Source organism: Lampetra planeri, chromosome 40 (assembly GCF_965212315.1).
Source record: "Lampetra planeri chromosome 40, kcLamPlan1.2.h2, whole genome shotgun sequence".
Lineage (NCBI taxonomy): Eukaryota > Metazoa > Chordata > Hyperoartia > Petromyzontiformes > Petromyzontidae > Lampetra > Lampetra planeri.
The window spans coordinates 8,436,469-8,457,470 of NC_136146.1; the positions used below are offsets into that span (position 1 = coordinate 8,436,469).

At 50.3% G+C, this 21,002-nt stretch overlaps 1 protein-coding gene across 1 annotated transcript in view; it reads left to right on the forward strand.

The window, feature by feature from the left end:
* The window catches only part of LOC144731848 (cytochrome P450 2F3-like), a 50,522-nt gene extending 33,276 nt beyond the window's left edge, over positions 1 to 17,246 (forward strand). The window contains exons 7-10 of the mRNA XM_078613133.1: positions 10,720 to 10,861; positions 13,627 to 13,814; positions 14,177 to 14,318; positions 16,192 to 17,246. Of these exons, the coding sequence (XP_078469259.1) occupies positions 10,720 to 10,861; positions 13,627 to 13,814; positions 14,177 to 14,318; positions 16,192 to 16,373 (654 nt within the window). The 3' untranslated portion in view covers positions 16,374 to 17,246. The remainder of the gene's footprint in view (positions 1 to 10,719; positions 10,862 to 13,626; positions 13,815 to 14,176; positions 14,319 to 16,191) is intronic.
* The last annotated feature ends 3,756 nt before the right edge of the window (positions 17,247 to 21,002 follow it).

A 21,002-nucleotide genomic window follows, 5' to 3' on the forward strand; every position in this document is an offset into this window, starting at 1 on the left:
CAGAGCTGGCTGCAGGGCTGGCTGCAGAGCTGGCTGCAGAGCTGGCTGCAGAGCTGGCTGCAGGGCTGTCTGCAGAGCTGATTGCAGAGCTGGCTGCAGAGCTGGCTGCAGAGCTCGCTGCAGGACTTCTTGGGAGCTTTAAGAAGAGTATCTTTTTACTTGGCTGCAGAGAGTTGGCTGCAGCACTGGTTGGGAGCTTCAAGAATAATATCTTTATACTATATCGGCCTCGCCGTGCGCTGCGTTGCACCTCTAGTCGAGTAGATAACCATGTGTTCAATAAACCCTCGGAGCCAGGATGACCGTCCAACTCCGATCGTCATTTATTGATTGTAACAGGTAAAACTGGTGAGAAAACACAGATACAGCATCTGTTATAATTCGGAAACACCCACACAATGAACACCACAGCATCAGAACATTGTCTCAGATAACAATAGATCCTGGAAGGACCAGGCCCCCACATTACCCCTGAACAACTAGACAAAGGCACAAGCTGGTGTGTTGCATACAGGCACATAGTGTATTCATCCCACTGCACCCCAAATGTACAGCATTACACTTAACACTAAACTGTGGATGAGATACTTCGTCATCACTCTCAGGATCGCAACATAGGCACAAGTCTGACTCGACCTACTAAATCACAAGTAACATCCACAATAAGGAAAGTCACAGGCTTCGTTACTAACTAGGCCTCGTATTTACTACAACAACTTAACGGCACCATAAAGGCATTTACATTGCTATAATGGTCATTCCAACATTACAACAGCATTTCCAATATTATAGGAATATAAACAACTTACAGATAATGCTTCTTAAGCTCCCACAATGGACAAGTGCGGCTGTGGTCTCACTGAGATGCGATGTGTGCCGCCATCTTGACTTATCTGTGTAATGGCTGATGCCCGCGTGGTACAGTGGAAATCTAACATCGTCACTTCCTGGTCACGTGACCAACATTAGCATCAAAAAACAGGAACTTCCTGTGAACACACGCTCCACATCTGCCGTGAGGAAAGACACTACCTGTACCGTATCGCTGTACATATGCGTCAACCTGACCTCCCTCTGGGGCCTTGAACTCCCTTGGTCCTCTTGAGGCAGGATGGGAGATCCTGGATTGCTTGGTTCACCTTCTTCAGCATCTCTCCCTGCTGAACTGTGGCTTTCCATGCTGCGATGCATGCAGCACGATTTTAATGTAGACTCGTTGCAGGGCTCCTTGCTTGTTGCAGGCTGACTGCAGGGCTGGCTGCAGAGCTGGCTGCAGAGTTGACTGCAGGGCTGGCTGCAGGGCTGGCTGCAGGGCTGGCTGCAGAGCTGGCTGCAGGGCTGGCTGCAGGGCTGGCTGCAGGGCTGGCTGCAGAGCTGGCTGCAGAGCTGGCTGCAGAGCTGGCTGCAGGGCTGGCTGCAGGGCTGTCTGCAGAGCTGTCTGCAGAGCTGTCTGCAGAGCTGTCTGCAGAGCTGTCTGCAGAGCTGTCTGCAGAGCTGGCTGCAGAGCTGGCTGCAGAGCTGGCTGCAGAGCTGGCTGCAGAGCTGGCTGCAGAGCTGGCTGCAGAGCTGGCTGCAGAGCTGGCTGCAGAGCTGGCTGCAGAGCTGGCTGCAGAGCTGGCTGCAGAGCTGGCTGCAGAGCTGGCTGCAGAGCTGGCTGCAGAGCTGGCTGCAGAGCTGGCTGCAGAGCTGGCTGCAGAGCTGGCTGCAGAGCTGGCTGCAGAGCTGGCTGCAGAGCTGGCTGCAGAGCTGGCTGCAGAGCTGGCTGCAGAGCTGGCTGCAGAGCTGGCTGCAGAGCTGGCTGCAGAGCTGGCTGCAGAGCTGGCTGCAGAGCTGGCTGCAGAGCTGGCTGCAGAGCTGGCTGCAGAGCTGGCTGCAGAGCTGGCTGCAGAGCTGGCTGCAGAGCTGGCTGCAGAGCTGGCTGCAGAGCTGGCTGCAGAGCTGGCTGCAGAGCTGGCTGCAGAGCTGGCTGCAGAGCTGGCTGCAGAGCTGGCTGCAGAGCTGGCTGCAGAGCTGGCTGCAGAGCTGGCTGCAGAGCTGGCTGCAGAGCTGGCTGCAGAGCTGGCTGCAGAGCTGGCTGCAGAGCTGGCTGCAGAGCTGGCTGCAGAGCTGGCTGCAGAGCTGGCTGCAGAGCTGGCTGCAGAGCTGGCTGCAGAGCTGGCTGCAGAGCTGGCTGCAGAGCTGGCTGCAGAGCTGGCTGCAGAGCTGGCTGCAGAGCTGGCTGCAGAGCTGGCTGCAGAGCTGGCTGCAGAGCTGGCTGCAGAGCTGGCTGCAGAGCTGGCTGCAGAGCTGGCTGCAGAGCTGGCTGCAGAGCTGGCTGCAGAGCTGGCTGCAGAGCTGGCTGCAGAGCTGGCTGCAGAGCTGGCTGCAGAGCTGGCTGCAGAGCTGGCTGCAGAGCTGGCTGCAGAGCTGGCTGCAGAGCTGGCTGCAGAGCTGGCTGCAGAGCTGGCTGCAGAGCTGGCTGCAGAGCTGGCTGCAGAGCTGGCTGCAGAGCTGGCTGCAGAGCTGGCTGCAGAGCTGGCTGCAGAGCTGGCTGCAGAGCTGGCTGCAGAGCTGGCTGCAGGACTTCTTGGGAGCTTTAAGAAGAGTATCTTTTTACTTGGCTGCAGAGAGTTGGCTGCAGCACTGGTTGGGAGCTTCAAGAATAATATATTTTTACTATCTCGGCCTCGCCGTGCGCTGCGTTGCACCGCTAGTTGAGTAGATAACCATGTGTTCAATAAACCCTCGGAGCCAGGATGACCGTCCAACTCCGATCGTCATTTATTGATTGTAACAGGTAAAACTGGTGAGAAAACACAGATACAGCATCTGTTATAATTCGGAAACACCCACACAATGAACACCACAGCATCAGAACATTGTCTCAGATAACAATAGATCCTGGAAGGACCAGGCCCCCACATTACCCCTGAACAACTAGACAAAGGCACAAGCTGGTGTGTTGCATACAGGCACATAGTGTATTCATCCCACTGCACCCCAAATGTACAGCATTACACTTAACACTAAACTGTGGATTAGATACTTCGTCATCACTCTCAGGATCGCAACATAGGCACAAGTCTGACTCGACCTACTAAATCACAAGTAACATCCACAATAAGGAAAGTCACAGGCTTCGTTACTAACTAGGCCTCGTATTTACTACAACAACTTAACGGCACCATAAAGGCATTTACATTGCTATAACAGTAATTCCAACATTACAACAGCATTTCCAATATTATAGGAATATAAACAACTTACAGATAATGCTTCTTAAGCTCCCACAATGGACAAGTGCGGCTGTGGTCTTACTGAGATGCGATGCGTGCCGCCATCTTGACTTATCTGTGTAATGGCTGACGCCCGCGTGGTACAGTGGAAATCTAACATCGTCACTTCCTGGTCACGTGACCAACATTAGCATCAAAAAACAGGAACTTCCTGTGAACACACGCTCCACATCTGCCATGAGGCAAGACACTCCCCGTCTGGTATCTAGGAGATACCACCATTTATTTCCTATCTCATAAACAAGTGTATAACAACTTCAACGGGTCGACTTATTTGTCCATATCTTTGCGAGAGAGAAGTAGTACTATCTCGACTATGGGCCTGATGAAAGTTCTTGCGACACCTTGCTTCGCAATCATAACCTTGACCTTTTGAACTTTTCCATCGGCACTTGGAATCGACTTGAGGATGCGGCCCATTGGCCACTCATTCCGTTTGGCTTGGTTGTCCTTCAGTAGGACGAGGTCGCCTTCTTGGATGTCTGGTCTATTAGACTGCCACTTGTTGCGCACTTGGAGTGTCGTAAGGTACTCGTTTTTCCAGCGACGCCAGAACGTGTTCGCGAAGCTCTGCACTTGTCTCCATTGACGTCTGTAGAGGTCTGCAGTGCTGGCCTCCTCGGTAGGTGCTGTGAGCACATCTGTCTTCTGGGTAAGAAGTGTAGCAGGAGTCAAGATGAATGGTGACTCCGGGTCGGTTGAGACGGGGATCAGGGGTCTTGAGTTAATTATGGCTGAGACCTCGGCCATGAGAGTGGTCAAGACCTCGTGAGAGAGCCGTGTGGACCCGACATCACATAGCATGGAGTCGAGAATGCGTCGAGCAATCCCGATCATGCGTTCCCAGGCTCCACCCATGTGCGAAGAGTGGGGAGGATTGAAGATCCATGTGCAGCCTTGGTCACTAAGGTATTTCCTGACAGAATAATCTTCGACATTCTCCGTATTGATCTTAAGCTCTTTACATGCTCCTATGAAATTGGTTTCACAATCAGAACGGAGTTGCTTGGCTGGCCCTCTGATGGCGAAGAACCTCCGGAGTGCATTTATAAAGCTCGAAGAGTCCATGGACTCGATGACTTCGATGTGCTCTGCTCGTGTACTCATACAGGTGAACAGCACTGCCCAACGTTTGCTGTTCGCGAGCCCTCCTCTGGTGCGGCGGGAGATGACTGTCCACAGTCCGAACACGTCAATCCCTACAGAGGTGAAGGGAGGTTCCACACTGAGTCGATCGGCTGGGAGGTCTGCCATTTTCTGTTCTTCCTGTTTTCCACGTAGCTTGCGACACCGGATACACTTGTGGATTGTGCTGGCGATGCACCTCTTTGCTCCAACGATCCACAGCCCTGCAGATCGGATTGCTCCTTCTGTGAAGTGCCGACCTTGGTGCTTGACCTTCTCGTGGTAGTGGCGCACGAGTAAGATTGCGATGTGGCTCTGGCTTGGGATTATGAGGGGGTTTCGTTCATTCTCATCTAATTTTGCATTCCCTAGCCGACCACCGATCCTGAGCAAGTCGTCTTTGTCCATCCCGGGGTTTAGCTTCCTGAGGGTGCTAACCCTAGGAAGGTCTTCTCCCTTGTTGATGGCCTTGATCTCACTTGCATAAGCTGCCTGTTGCACACAGCAGAAGATTGATTTCCTTGCTCTGGAAAACTCGTCTTCAGTGCGTGGCACTGTGCAGTAATGCCATCCATTGCAGCTACCAGTGGTGCCTCTCATCGGGCGATGGAAGCAGTCTGCGATATGCGTTAAATGTGCTATCGCTCGCATGAGCGTCGTCCATTTCGAGAAATGTTCAAAATGGTGTGGACTCAGTGGACTTCTCGGTCGCACATTTGTTACGAAAGTTGTCACTAGAGGACGAATCTCCTTGTCGGACTCGGGCTCTAAGAGTCCAAAGGTCTCCTTGGTAGTACATGGGCCAACGTCACGTCGTAACAGGAACGCTGGACCCGTCAGCCAGATGGTTTGATTCAGCAGAGATGCAGGGACGGACCTAGTTGCGAGATCTGCTGGATTCTGGTCAGTTGGAACGTAATTCCATTGCTCCGGCTGCGTCGATCTCCTGATGCACTCCACCCGGTTGCTGATGTAGGTGTAGAACCTTCTGGTTTGGTTGTTTATGTAGCCTAGTACGACCTTACTGTCCGTGTAGAACTTGACCGCGTCCAGTTTGACGTCAAATTCGTCTAAGATCAGTTCCGCCACCTCTGTAGCAAGAATGGCTCCACACAGCTCGAGCCTTGAGATGGTATGTTCCGGTTGTGGGGCCTTGCCGTGGAACTCCTTCCAGAATTCCCACTCGGACGATAGCTCCGAGTCGAGGAACGGAGAGGCCACGGTTACAGCGACCACCGCCACGACCACCAGCAGAGCGACGAGCAGCGGCTTCACCTTAGTCTTCTTCCCGTCAGTCAGGACTGGCTTGGAGAAACGTGGAGGAACAAACTCCAACGAAGACGGTGGATGTACAAGCGAAGTCATGGTGGTTTCTTCGTAAGTCTGCACGGTACAGCGTTGACTTCTCTCGCCGAGTTTCTCTTTCAGCGTGAAGTGGTTGGGGCACGGTTTGAAGAGCGACGTGCGTCCATTCGTGAGCACACTCGTTCTGAATGTGCTAATGTGGTCTGGTTTGTGTATTCCCTTCAGACAAACGTCACCTACGATGACCCATCCTAGGTCGAGTCTCTGGGCATAGGGAGCGTCGTGAGGTCCATTGCGTTGGTTACAAACCTTGTGGACTCTCAGCATGTCCCTGCCGAGCAGAAGTAAAATCTGTGCCGCGTGATCCAATGGCGGGATGAACTCTGCTATGGGTTTCAGGTGTGGGTGGTGACGTGCAACTTCGGGCGTGGGAATCTCACTCCTGTCGTCCGGTATCTCGTTGCACTCTGTCACCGTAGGAAGGGCTAGCTTCATGGTGCTATCTATGGTTTCCACCATGAGGCCGCTCGCTCTTCTTCCCGCTGTCTCCATCAGTCCTGAGCATGTTCTGAGCGTGTATGGAAAGGAATTCCCACCCACACTTAGCTGATCAAAGAACTCTGACCTTGCCAAAGACCTGTTGCTCTGGTCGTCCATTATGGCGTACATCCTTACTGCCCTTTCAGGATGTCCTTTGGGATAGACTCGGACGAGGCATATCTTTGAGCAAGATCTTCCTTTGAAGCCTTCTCCACAGACTTCTGTGCATTTGGTTGTGATTGACGAAGTGAGTGCGGCGGTCTCGCCTTGCTCCCCGCCGTGCTCTGCTTCGGGATCGGAAGCCTTAGTGCTACTGGGTTTTGAGTAAAATGTGTGCAGAGCAGTTGCGTGTTTGTCGCTGCCACATTCCTCGCACTTGATATCTGCCTTGCAATTCCTTGCAAGGTGGTTAGTAGAAGCACAGCATTTGAAGCACACTCCAAATTCTTTCAGCATGTTCTTCCGCTCTTCCAATGGCTTCCTCCTGAACTCACGGCATTTCTGGATGGAGTGAGGTTTATCATGCAATGGGCATTGCTTCTCTGGATCCTCTATCTTTTTCTTTGTGGTGGTTGCCTGGACGGAGTTTGCGAATGTCGCAGGAGAGACCTCAGTCTTGTGTACGGAAATTGGCACTCTCGCTGTTCCTCGTTTCTCTGTTGTCCTTTCCATTTTTGGGAGATCTGGACTGGAAATCCCCGTGGTGCCAAACATGAAACTCGGGTCATTTCTAGTCTTAGCCAGGTTGCGGATAAACTTTGAGAAAAAAGAGAATGGGGGGAATGCAACCTGATGCTCTGACTTGTATCTTGAACCCGCTGTTCTCCATTTTTCCTGCACGTCAAATGGCAATTTCTCTACGATGGGGTTCACGCCATGGTAGGTATTCAAGAAAATGAGACCTGGTAAGTAGGGATCAGCCTGGGCTGATTCAAGCTCCATCAAAAGATCTCCAAGCTCCCGTAACCTTTTATTGTCTTGACCAGAGATTTTTGGAAAGTTCTGCAACTTCTTGAAGAGAGCCTTCTCAATGGCTTCTGGGCTACCATAGCACTCCTCGAGCCTCTCCCACACCGCATGCAGGCTTGAGGCGGGGTCGTCAATGTTTGCTGACCGGATCCTCTTTGCGTACTCTGCAGATTCATTTCCTAACCATTTCACCAACAGGTCGGGTTCTTCACTTGCAGAAATGTCTGCATTTCGGATTGCATTCCTGAAGGTAGATCTCCAGGCTCGATAGTTCTCAGAGTGGTCATCAAACTTAACGAGTCCTGTGTTTATTAGTTCACGATGAGCCAGGTACCTAGCAAAGTCTCCTAGTCCTGCTGATCCAGGGTGTGTCCATACTGGCGCTTGTGAGGCGGCATTATTGGCTGTATTGCCTAGCATGCCGTCATTTGCAATGGCGTTGGACTGTGGGCCCAAAGGGTTTCGATCACGTTGGTTGGATCCCCTTATGTGACTGTCTGGAATGTGGGTCTGACTTGGTGCATCCACGTCTGACCCCACGTGCGCGACGCTGAGTTGGCGACTAACTGCCAGGGCGGGATATGCATTTCCACCATTCCTGTAGACAGCATTCATGTTCATTCGGAGTGGAGATGGCGATGCCTGAACGTCCACCCTTTGTTCAGTATGGTTTGGTGGAGGAGCATTGATGCATTGTTCAGACCAGTCCAAAATATTTTTTCTGGTGAGTTGATCACGGTCCTTGACAGGTATCTGAGTGCCAAACTCACTCCAATTCTCTTTCTTATTCATGTTGGCTGCTGCCTCGAGCACCTCTGCCTGGGCCCTTGCAGCAGCTGCTTCTTTTTTGAGTTGTAGGGTGCTTAACTTAGCATCCAGCTCAATTTTCTTCCGTGTGGCGGTAGCCACTGTAGCCACTAATGTACTCTCTGCTATGCTTGCTTCTTCTTTTCAATTAGCATGGCTTCCTCTTCAGCCATGTAGGCAATACGGGCGCTTGCTGCTTCTGCTGCTGCGCGTGCCTGAGCTGCTGCCATACTAGTAGATGATGTCTGTGAGTGCGCTGAGGCTTTAGATCTTGTGGTGGACCTGGATGAGACAGAGTGCTGAGATCGTGTCTCTCTTAAGCCCTCCACACGGTCCATTGCATCTTGTATCACTGCCTGCACATTATCATCGAGCAGTTCAAGGAAGTGCTCTTGTCTGCGCACTCCCTCAATGCCCTCATCTGTTTTCACCTTCGTCAGGAGGGAGATGTATCTATTTGCAAGGAGCTTGTAGCTTGAGCTGCTCACATTTATTCGCTGGATGGCCCGCTGAATTGAGGCCACTGTGTCTGAGGCATTTGAAGCTTCAGATAAATCTGCTTCAACCCGGTTCCATGCCCGTTGTATCCTGGCATCCAGGTCCTGTTACTCAGCCTCATAGCTTTCCAAGGCCCGTTGCGTCAACCTAACCTCCCTCTGGGGCCTTGAACTCCCTTGGTCCTCTTGAGGCAGGATGGGAGATCCTGGATTGCTTGGTTCACCTTCTTCAGCATCTCTCCCTGCTGAACTGTGGCTTTCCATGCTGCGATGCTTGCAGCACGATTTTAATGTAGACTCGTTGCAGAGCTCCTTGCTTGTTGCAGGCTGACTGCAGGGCTGGCTGCAGAGCTGGCTGCAGAGTTGACTGCAGGGCTGGCTGCAGAGCTGGCTGCAGGGCTGGCTGCAGAGCTGGCTGCAGAGCTGGCTGCAAAGCTGGCTGCAGGGCTGGCTGCAGAGCTGGCTGCAGAGCTGGCTGCAGGGCTGTCTACAGAGCTGACTGCAGAGCTGGCTGCAGAGCTGGCTGCAGGACCTCTTGGGAGCTTTAAGAAGAGTATCTTTTTACTTGGCTGCAGATAGTTGGCTGCAGCACTGGTTGGGAGCTTCAAGAATAATATATTTTTACTATCTCGGCCTCGCCGTGCGCTGCGTTGCACCGCTAGTCGAGTAGATAACCATGTGTTCAATAATCCCTCGGAGCCAGGATGACCGTCCAACTCCGATCGTCATTTATTGATTGTAACAGGTAAAACTGGTGAGAAAACACAGATACAGCATCTGTTATAATTCGGAAACACCCACACAATGAACACCACAGCATCAGAACATTGTCTCAGATAACAATAGATCCTGGAAGGACCAGGCCCCCACATTACCCCTGAACAACTAGACAAAGGCACAAGCTGGTGTGTTGCATACAGGCACATAGTGTATTCATCCCACTGCACCCCAAATGTACAGCATTACACTTAACACTAAACTGTGGATGAGATACTTCGTCATCACTCTCAGGATCGCAACATAGGCACAAGTCTGACTCGACCTACTAAATCACAAGTAACATCCACAATAAGGAAAGTCACAGGCTTCGTTACTAACTAGGCCTCATATTTACTACAACAACTTAACGGCACCATAAAGGCATTTACATTGCTATAACGGTCATTCCAACATTACAACAGCATTTCCAATATTATAGGAATATAAACAACTTACAGATAATGCTTCTTAAGCTCCCACAATGGACAAGCGCGGCTGTGGTCTCACTGAGATGCGATGCGTGCCGCCATCTTGACTTATCTGTGTAATGGCTGACGCCCGCGTGGTACAGTGGAAATCTAACATCGTCACTTCCTGGTCACGTGACCAACATTAGCATCAAAAAAACACTACCCATTATCAAACTAATTTAACATTCACTGTATCCAATTGTTTATAAATACTACGAAACATTTTACATTAATTGTTAACAGAAAGCAGTCACTTCTAAATGTTCGATTACCGTGCATTAGGCTAGCCTAAACTTCTCCGATCGCTGTTGGTTGAGACCATTAGCAATCGAAGTGTCATTGTGTTAAATCAAGTACATACAGTAAATAACTCATGAAATAAACTGAAAACTATCAATAGAAAAATGGGGAAACAAAGATAGATCTAAGCGTAGAAAACAAACAATTACATAATGCTACAAAAGAAACGAATTACGTAACGCTCCGAAAAATGTCATATACCTAAATCCTAGTGAAGCTCGGGCTTTGTGAAGGTGGTATTTTTGTGGAGCGAGGCGTACGGTGGCAGCCCGCGGCATTCATCCGCACCCTCACCGCGCTGCACTATTTGCGCCCATGTAACGAACTAAACAATTTCCGCATGTTAATTTTTTTACGTGATTTATGGGAGCATTTCTGTAAGTCGGGTCTCCCGCAACCCGAGTACTTACTCTATATTGTATATATAACTGCTGTCTTGGCCGTGATGCAATGTGCACGTGAGGCTTAGGGTCCAAATCCCTGTGCCACGCTGTTACACTATGTACATGTATATTGAACTTTTTTCGCACCATACTGCACAACAGATATTTTGTTTTCTGTACCGCCCTCTGTTGTTGTCCACGACAATAATATTATTGTTACTGCTTTTACAACTCGCCTTGCGAAATGCACGATAATCACCGATGGCTACGTGTGCTTTGTCGACAATAGGAGGCAGGCAAGAGCAGCACGACGTTTGACAACGAGGCATTCCTCGCCTGCACCACCAGCCTCTTCCAGGCCGGGACGGAGACGACCGCCAACAGCCTACGCTGGGGCCTCCTCTACATGATTACCTTCCCGGACATGCAGAGTGAGTGCCATCACCACCATCTATCATCAGCGGCAAGCTCGGCTTAGGGGGGCCGGGCGGTTTGAGCAAAGCGGTCGTGATGTCCGCGAGGCTCAACTCAGACGGGGTGGTCGTGAGCTGTCAGGCCCCTCCCTTTTTCAGTCCCCCACCCACTTACACGTGACCACGCCCACTCAACCACTAGCCCCGCCCCACACAGTGATTGACCAATCTCTCTCTCTCTCTCTCTGACGGCTTCACCCATTGCTCATAGGCCCCACTTCTCTGCTAACCCCACCCACTACAGGGACTTCTCTACTGACGAACGAGTTAGGCTCCAGGGGGTCTCTGCGTAAGTCGATTTGTTCTTAAGTCCAACTTTACTCCTGTTGATTCCAAACGTGTAGTACGGCATGTACACTAAACACGGCAATGGCTTTAAAAGTTGTATGATCTCCGATAAGATGTAGATGCCACTGGTTCTTCACGTTCTGCAGATGTAGATGCCACCACCGCCATCTATTGCATGGCAGTTGAACTTTACGACTCTCGGTCCGAACGGGCAACTGGACATGGGGACAGGTTTGTTCGTCCCTCTGAAAGTTTGTAAGTCGTTTTCTCAAAGTTTATAAGTAGAGGAGCCTCCATACTCAGGTAGCTCCATACCTCTGCCTGAAATCATGAGTCCCGAGGGTTGAAGCCGGAAAATGTTGATCCGGGACAGCCTTTTCTGAAGCTGTGACAATCCCAGCCACACCAGAACGTTTGGTAGCTTTACAGTTTGGGTTAGGATGGAGGTTTGAATTGCCATGTTTGATTTTTCAGCTGAATGTCCATGTTTCGCCTTTGAATTTAATCAAATATGGATAAAAGTCTCACATGAAAGTGTTGTACTTTTGTCACATATCCTGGAAAACAGCTGTGTAGAGTGTCGATGTCAAATGACGCAAACTATATAGTCAAACTACATCCCTAACCAACCTACTTACTCAACTATTCACCTTGCATTCTTACCCACCCAACTAAGTACCCACTAAGCCTTTTCTCCTAGTTACTAACCTACTTTCTCATCGTTTCACCTGCGAATCTACCCTTTTACCCACTCGCCCACCTAACTTTACACCTACTAACCTACATGCTCACCTATCTACTCATCCCCCACCATAACTTTTACCCATTGATAGTCTTAATTATTTTTTTCGAAGGAGCTTTGAACACTTCCCTATGGAAGCAACATTCGCATCTGGGACAAAACCAGAGCACCTGGACAAACCCTAGACATACAAGATATACTCTACACTCTAAGAGAGCCTGATAATGTGGATACCTTGAAGTCTCGTCTTAAAACACATCTTCTTAAGTCAGTTTATTTAGCTTCTCCGTCTCTCTTGTTATTTCCTTCTCCATATTCTTAGAAGGCACCTTGAGACATTAGTGGAAGGCATCTTACAAATACATTAAAATTATTATTAGTGTAATGTGAGGATATATCCGGGTGGTTGATGGATCACACCTCGTTACGATGATTGACTCTACCGGTCCTGGCCCATAGCCAATGGGGGGAAGTCTAGGCGCGTGGCCCTGACGTAATGGGAAGGTGACATCTGTAAGTAGAGGATTGGATCTGCTGGCTTTAGCCACAGCCAATGGGGGGACGAGTCAGGGGCGTGGTTCTGGAATCGTACGATGGAGTCTAGAAGATTCCATGGAGGTTAACCAGGATTGGTGGAAAGGTACCACGTGACCCGGGTATTAAAAGGGGTGGAGACGGACAACACGTGGTCAGATCTGGAACGAACGGAGGGTGAGGCCACGCTGGAGCGGGGTCCAGGCTGCCACATGGCCGCGCGTGACAGGAGTGTTGTGAACAAAAGACAAATAAAGACCGGATTCCAGAAGTCGCTTCCACGACCTTTATTACATTAGTACACTTGCTTGCTGCTACTCAATCCCGGATGTAATTTTTGGGATTCCAACTGAGTCTCTCAGCAGTGGCTGGCTCTCTCGTGGCACATGAACACTTTGACTGATGACTAGCCAAGCTCACCCTTGCAAATGAGACCATTCTGGTCTATTTAGAGTGGCTCACCTGGATAAACAAATACCCTGGAGACGACCCGGCCAGCGTGATCGGCAACCTTCTTGAACAGTGCCAGGGAGCAACGCACAACCCCTGAGGCTCGAGCAGAGATCTCGATGACCCCGGGCCCGGGGTGACATGTTCTCGTGCATGCGCAACAGTGCGTGGAGGAGCAGATCACCCTGTAATGCTGTGTGTAAGAGCGTGTGCAGGAGTAGATCAGCCTGTAATGCTGTGTAAGAGCGTGTGCAGGAGTAGATCAACCTGTAATGCTGTGTGTAAGAGCTTGTGCACGAGTAGATCAACCTGTAATGCTTTGTGCACGAGTAGATCAACCTGTAATGCTGTGTGTAAGAGCGTGTGCAGGAGTAGTGCTGGCCACCCACCCCCTCATGTGCCGTGCCGGCCTTCGTAGGTGCTCGCAAACAGCACTTGCCCCAACAGTCTGCTAAAGGCTATACGGGGGGGGGGGATATTTGTCTCTGTGCAGCAGTAGATCAGACTGTCATGCTGTGTGTGTCAAAGGGTGTTTAGCAAGAGATCAGACTGTCATGCTGCGCCCGCGCGTGCATACACAACGAGCGCAGGAGTAGATCAGGCTGTCATGCTGTGTTTCCGAGTAGATCAGGACGTCCATGCTGCATGTGCAGCAGGTCAGACCGTCACGCTGCGCAAAACACCCCCTCCCCCGACGCGCCCGTTGCAGAGCGCGTGCAGGAGGAGATCGACCGCGTGGTCGGCCCGCTGCGGTTGCCAACATTCGCCGACCGCGATGCCCTCCCCTACACGCACGCCGTGGTGCACGAGGTGCAGCGCTTCGCCGACATCGCGCCCGTCTCCGTGCCGCACGCCACAGCCAACGATGTCACCTTCCGCGGATTTTTCCTGCCCAAGGTTCGTGGCGATGTTTTTGGCGGGGGTGGTACAGGCGGCAGAGGCCCCCAGGGGTTTGGGCTGCGCCCTGTGAAGACCCGGCGGGCCTCGGTTCGATTCCCGTGCACGGCCCTACACCACCCACTGACGATTATCTGAACCGGTTCTGGGGCCTCCCCTAGGGCGAAGTCAGCCTCAAAAGTGAGTAGCCTTGTGTGGTGCGTAAAATCATCGCCACTGGGGAGACAGAGGCGGTCAGTGTTGGCCACCCCCACCCACTGTCGCGTGCCGCGCCGGCCTTCGTAGGCGCTGCTCGCGGACAGCACTTTGCCCCAAACAGTCCCATAAGGCCACGCGGCGGATCTTTGTCTTTGTCTCTGCAGGGCACCCCTGTGATCGCCCTCCTCCACTCGGTGCTCAGGGACAAGTCTCAGTGGGAGAAGCCCGACCAGTTTCACCCGGAGCACTTCTTGGACGCCGCCGGAAGATTCCGCAAGCGGGACGCCTTCATGCCCTTCTCAGCAGGTGGGAGAGAGTCGCTGCCACGCACGCGGCAGCTCACACGTGCATGTTACACGAGTGATCGACACCCCCCCACCCCCCCATGTCAGTCAATTAATTATCTCGATTCCTGGGAACATGTTGATGTGTTTTTGTCTCCGTTGTATTGGCACTGTGGCAGTATTTGCAGAAACCGATCCATCTTTAAGATTCCCAACGGGGTGACTGAGATCTTTGGATTGCCTTCTAAGTCATCGTTCTTCATCACTCCCAAACCCAGGGCGATGTGCATGGGTTTGGGAGTGTTTGGCGAAGCGACCTTTGGTGCTCATTAAGCCAAACACCTTGTCTCTGACCAACAGAGAGCAAACAGCATTCAGAACAGAATGTTGACCGAGCATTACAGGAAGAAAAAATCACGTGCTAACCATCACTCGCATCGTCACTTCTTAATGGAAAACACGTGTGCCTTCGTTCAATGTAACGCGCATCAATATACAGTTATACTGCAGTATTCTTCATTGCAAGGCCATCACGGGCCACTGGTGTCTCCTGGTGGCCTTTAGTGCGGCCCCTGACGTGCGGCCCCTGACAATACGCAAATTGTGAAAACACCCCCCCCCCCCCATCATCGTGCTGCTGTCAAACCCCCAATGGTTTCAAATGTGTGGCGGCCATCACACTGGTGATGTCCTATCGGCGAAAGTGGTCCCCCTCTGAAAATGAGTGAAGAACGCTGCTCAATGTACTCCGAGGCCAAGACTAATGTCCTGGGGTGATCGGGCTTGTTCCGGTCCTGCTCCCAGACTACCGAACGCTTTGCCTTTGCTAATAAGACCATTGAAGTAATTCGACCATTTTAATTTCTTCTTGAAAAATCACCCCTTTGAATTGCCCTTTAACCCGCCTAGTTCCGGTCCTATTAACCCTGCAGGTTCTCTTTATTTCCTGCTTTCCATACACAGGGTGCTTTGGGAATCTACGGATGCGCCCAACAAATAGTGTCCCAAAGCGTGGGAGCTGCAGAGTGGCAAAAGGCCGATGACCCCAGGAACAGAGCCTTGACCTCGTAGTCCTTAGAAGAAGGTGATCTGTAGATGGCAGAGACTTTGTTGAAGAGTCAACACGGATCAGTTCCTGTAGATACTGCGGGGCTAACCCACTGAGTGCCTTGTAGGGCAGCAGCAGGATCTTATTGTGCAACCCGATTAAAATATTTGCAAATACTTACGAAATGAATAGAAGATGCCGGCTTGGACGAAGGTGGTGAGATGTTAATTACCTCTTCTCATGTGCAGAAGGTCGTGAGTTTGACCCCGACCCCACCGCCTGTATATTTGGAGTTTGCATTTCTCTTTCCCCGTGGTCACGTGGATTTTTTTCTGGGTCCTCCGGCTTTTCCCTCCACATTTAGAATCAACATCAAGCATTTAGAATATTTGGCTGCTATAACTTTCCACGTGATAAGCCACTTTGTTGAGCTATCATTTGTGGCCAGGTCACTTCTGAAAAAGAGCTACGTAGCTCAGTCGGCCTCACCTGGTAAAATAAAAAGTTTCGTTTTCGTTTAAAGTTAATGTGGACAAACAAAAAGGTGAAAATTATGATAAAAATGCTACCCTTCCTGGCACTATACCGGAGTTAATATGCATACATTATCAAAGCGTATGTTTGCATGTGAAGCCCATTTCTCGAAGTTTCCTTGACCCACTTTCAACTCCAGCCAATCACCTTCCCTAACCGATCCAAACCGACATCCCTGTCAATCATCCTCCGTTTCCCCGTTCTTTCTATGTTGTATTTCTACCTCCAATCCCTTCAATCCCCTTTCAGTCCCGTTAAGTACCAATCAAAGGGCTTGTTTTCACTTCCCCTCTTGCGCTGCTCCGTTGCCCAGGCCGCCGCGTGTGCATGGGGGAGAGCCTGGCGCGCACGGAGCTCTTCGTCTTCTTCTCCGCGCTGCTGCAGAACTTCTCGTTCCACGCTCCGCCGGGGCGGCCACTCCCCAAGCTCACGCCGTGCCCCGGATTCGTGCAGACCGCCCCAGGCTACAAGCTGTGCGCCACCAGACGCATTTAGCCCCTGCTGCTGCTGTAGCTGCTGCTATTGTTACTGCTGTTGCTGCTGCTATTGTTACTGCTGTAGCTGCTGCAGTAGCTGCTGCTGTAGCTGCTGCTGCTGTAGCTGCTGCAGTAGCTGCTGCTGATGTAGCTGCTGCTGATGTAGCTGCTGCTGCTGTAGCTGCCGCTGCTGCTGTTGTTACTGCAGTAGCTGCTGCTGATGTAGTTGCTGCTGCTGCAGTAGCTGCTGCTGTAGCTGCTGTAGCTGCTGCAGCTGCTGCTGTAGCTGCTGCTGTAACTGTTGCTACTGCTGTAGCTGCTGCTATTGTTACAGCAGTAGCTGCTGCTACTGCTATTGCTGCTGTAGCTGCTGGAGACTTCACAGTCGGCACCTTCCCGCAAGACTGCGACAACTGGGTTCACGTCCTCTCACACAAGGAACACGGCCCCTACACTCAATGCCTGGGAGTGCAGCGTGGCGTCCGATTTTATATATAACCTTGGTGGGTATACCACGTGCCACATATACTTGTCATGGGATCGGAAGAAAAACTATAATGTAACGTTGGTAGATATATCACGTGCCACGTATACTTGTGTAGAGTAAAATGGGAACGTGACGTCATGTGTGTGCTGGGCCGCTCGATGACGTCACGTCTCCTAGAGTATTTAAGGGAGACCTCTTGACGAAGCCCGTGGTAGCCGTTCGAGGTGCTTCTCTCTCCGGTCGGCGGAGTTGGCAGAGTCCTCGATCCGACACGAGAGAGAGAGACCGGTGCAAGCCAGGCAGGGACCAGGACTCGGTAGGAACCCTAACCCCTGGGAGTTGTTCACCCCGTTGTGCTATTTGAATATCTTTAATAAACATTTGGCGAAAGCCCTTAACATTCAAGCCGTGTCCGAGTCGTCGTCGATTAGTTCCCTATACTTGTTATAGGATTTTTTGGTTTGTTTAAACATTGGGGGAAAAGTTGAAAAGTCGCTGACCAAACGTAGATCGGTGTGCAGTGCAAAAGGCGCCTCCACACGGTGCAGAAATAGTCTTCATGCAACTGACTGGGTTTTTTTTTGCTAAGCAAACAGGCATAGAGGCACGCTGACACGGAACTAGCCTAGTATGTCGAGGACAAGCTGTAGTTTCCATCGGAGAGAGATCAGGGGTTCATAGCGTGTACGTTGAAATTATTTCGCACGATACGTACGTAGCCAAAACATGCTAATCAGAGGTCTGGAGTAAGGACAACAAACTAAACACAAAAAGCAGCTCGAAAGAAATACGTTTTCAATTTAGATTTAAAGTGAATTGCTTCAGTGGCTTCCCAATATCGGAAGAGCGTTCCAGACGGCCGCAGAAGCGCATCTCAAAGCACACGATGGGGTTGACTGTCTTTGTTCAATGGCCAGCCAAAAGCCGCTGTTGGGAGGATGACCGGTTGGCATAATGGTTTATGCTCATTGAGATCAGCGAGGTACCGTGGTTCATTTGTGGCGAGCACTTATAGTGTGTTCGTTTGGCGTGCACCGGACAGACATGGTCGGATCTTGCAGTACCTGTCACGGCTCGTGCCATATCCGAGTATAGTGGCTGTAGCCGGTCTGCCCTGTCCCCTCTCCTCCCGTCGTGAATCCTCTTGAGGGGTGGGGGGGGGACAGGTCAGTTAAATAGGCAAAAATAATAAAGTTCTGATACGATGAGTAGACTCTACATTGTGTTGTGTCCTCCGGAGAAGTGGTGCGACTTGACAACAGCTGAACACCGGGGGGTGGGGCGGGGTGAAACGGCAAAACTTTATACAGGTAGGAACAATGTTCCACACTGCCCACCAGATATTTTTTTGTCTGTCTGTCTGACTGTCTGTCGTGCATAAATAAATATATAACATAAACAGCTCTTTGATTGGTGGAGACCTACTGCCGGGTACGGAGAGGGGAGGTGCCTAAAGGAGGAGGGTCATGGGGGAGGGGCCTAAGGAAGGGGGGAGTCAGGAGAGGGGCCTGAGGGGGGGGGGGGTCAGGGGAGGGGCCTAAGGATATGGGGGGTGCTCAGGGGAGGGGCCTAAGGGAAGGGGGTCAGGGGAGGGGCCTAAGGATATGGGGGGTGGTCAGGGGAGGGGCTTAAGGAAGGGGGGGGGCGATAGTGAAGGGGGCTGTCTACCTGGCTACCTAAAGTCAAGTTATCTTTTATACATACAGGAAGGAACAACAGGTTCCACACTTGCCCACCAGGGATTATTTGTCTGTCTGTCATGCACGAATGCGCTGTCCAACCAAGTTCCTACCTGCCCACTCCGAAGGAACGTGTTTTCAAAAATCCTTTTCGGGAAGGGCAAATTGTGTATCTGCAATAGCGATCAGAGGCTCACCCTCCACGTCACAACACCTCACTCGGTCGAGAAGATAGCTGAAATCTCAATTATGATAACAGCATTCCTGTCAACCCCTTATCAGTGCCTACCTTATTACCAACCAATTCAGACCCCTTACTGGTCACCCCGTGCCCTTATACATCTCAACGTTCATCCTACAAAGTCCCATCACAAGGGAGAAACACAAATAGACGGGTTTTTTTTGCTCGTACTGAAACGGCTGTAGGTCGTATGGACTTGAAAACTCAATGTCCCTGGACAAGAAAACGAGTAAACGGTATGGGTTGACAAGTATGTAAAAAGGAAGATTTGTGAACATGTGTGTCTGTTCAAAATGTTTAGCATACTTCCCAACATGCAACAAACTTGAAATATGGCATGTGGGTAGCTTCCAGACTGTGCACAATGCAAAATGTATAAAAATAGACTTTTGTATTTTGGGGGGGGGGGGGCGCAATAATGTATATATATTGCTCGGCAAGTGAGCGGTGACGTCACATCTGTGATGTCACCCGCATGCGGCAGCGTCACGCAGTGTGCCTGCACCCGCCCCCCCAACCCTCTGCGTAGGCTGTGTGTTAATCCAAGACAAGAATCCAAGTCCCGAGTGAAGCTGGGTTGTAAAGTTAGTAGTACATAAACGAGACGATATAGTACGTATGTATACAATTTATAATACCAAATCTTTTATATATATAAAATTATATTAACAATATTTTAATTAGATGAATATTTTACTGACGGTAAACAAAACATTATTTCTTATTCCCAATGAGGATCGCAATGCAACACCGTCATACCAAATTGTATAAACTATTACAAAAGCAAGTGAAATTTTCATCACCAAAACACCGTAATCATCTTCCAACTCTGTCATATCTAATCATTCGAGTTATGTTGATCGAAATAAACAAATAATTATCACTCATAATAATAAATGACTCACCACGAGCTTTGACACCATCTTAATATTAGATTTCCCGCGCAAAAGCAGCAAACAATAGAAAGCAACCATAATACAGGTTTTTTGGGTTAGATCGCGTAAATATAAATGTGTCATGATCTAACCCAACCAAAAAACTGTATTATCGATATTGGTCACAAAAGCCTACGTGTTAAATAGAATACAACTTCAAAAATTAAGTGAACATCTCATACCTGCAATAGCGATCAGATACCCTCCATGTCACAACACCACAGCTGAATTCCTCCATAATGGGATTGAGCGCCATTGTTAATATTTACGATGAGTATTTAACATATTGAAATCAACTTCAATATCAAAGTTTTTAGAGTGCATATTTTCATTAGCGCCGATAACTCAAATCAACGGTCGATTAACATTACCGAGTTTCTGTTAGTCGATTGACATTCAAGTAATATGAATTTAAGTTATAGATTATTGGAACTTTTGTATAACGCAGCTTACCCTTCTATAAATCAGCCCAAATATAAATTGTGCACATGGGGGACCTCGGGGTCCAACCTCTGATCACTAGTTGCCTGATCTTAAATAATAACAAACTCACACCGGCTAATCCCGTCCTTTGGAGGCCAGGTTGATCTTTTATGGCCCCGTCCTCGTATCGACAGGTGGGATGGGCAGTGGTATAGCGATCGAACGAACGTGCAGCCTCTGTGACTGCACCAGGGCCCACGTTGCTGGAGGGGCCCAGGGTGCCGGGCTCACGCGTAGGGTGGCCAGGGAATTGGTAGAGTGGGCCCCATTTAATTCCTTGCACCAGGACGCCATGCCAACCATGCTACGTCACGTCACGCCGAGAAACGTTACCCCGCTGGGGATAGGGCAGGGCTGTCGAAAGTCATAGAATGACGGATTTTCACCTTCGGGGAGAAATCAGAATGTGTACTTATACTGGAGGTATCTGATGAGCTTTTAAGATCCTTTCCCACAGACGTCCGGTTAATGTCTCACGCTGCTCCGACTTTCTACTTTCCTGGGACCTTTTTTTTGCCAGTATCAAAGTATGAAAAACAAAAATAGCTTTTTACCCTTTCTGGCAAAAGGTATCTGTTTGAACATCTTAACACCAGTTTTTTTTATGCCAGAAAGGGTCAAATCTATTCTTATTTTTCATCCTGTGTACTTTCCGTGTGTCGCTTCGCACCTGCAAGGGGCTGACCGCGTGGCACAAGGGGAGGCTCGGAGCACAAGTAGATTTATTGTTTTCTTCTGTGTAATGGTGTGGGTGAGTGCTGTCGCGCAGGGGTGAGCCGAGGTGGCTGAGGTTACATGATATAAAGCGGGGTGAGTGGTGAGC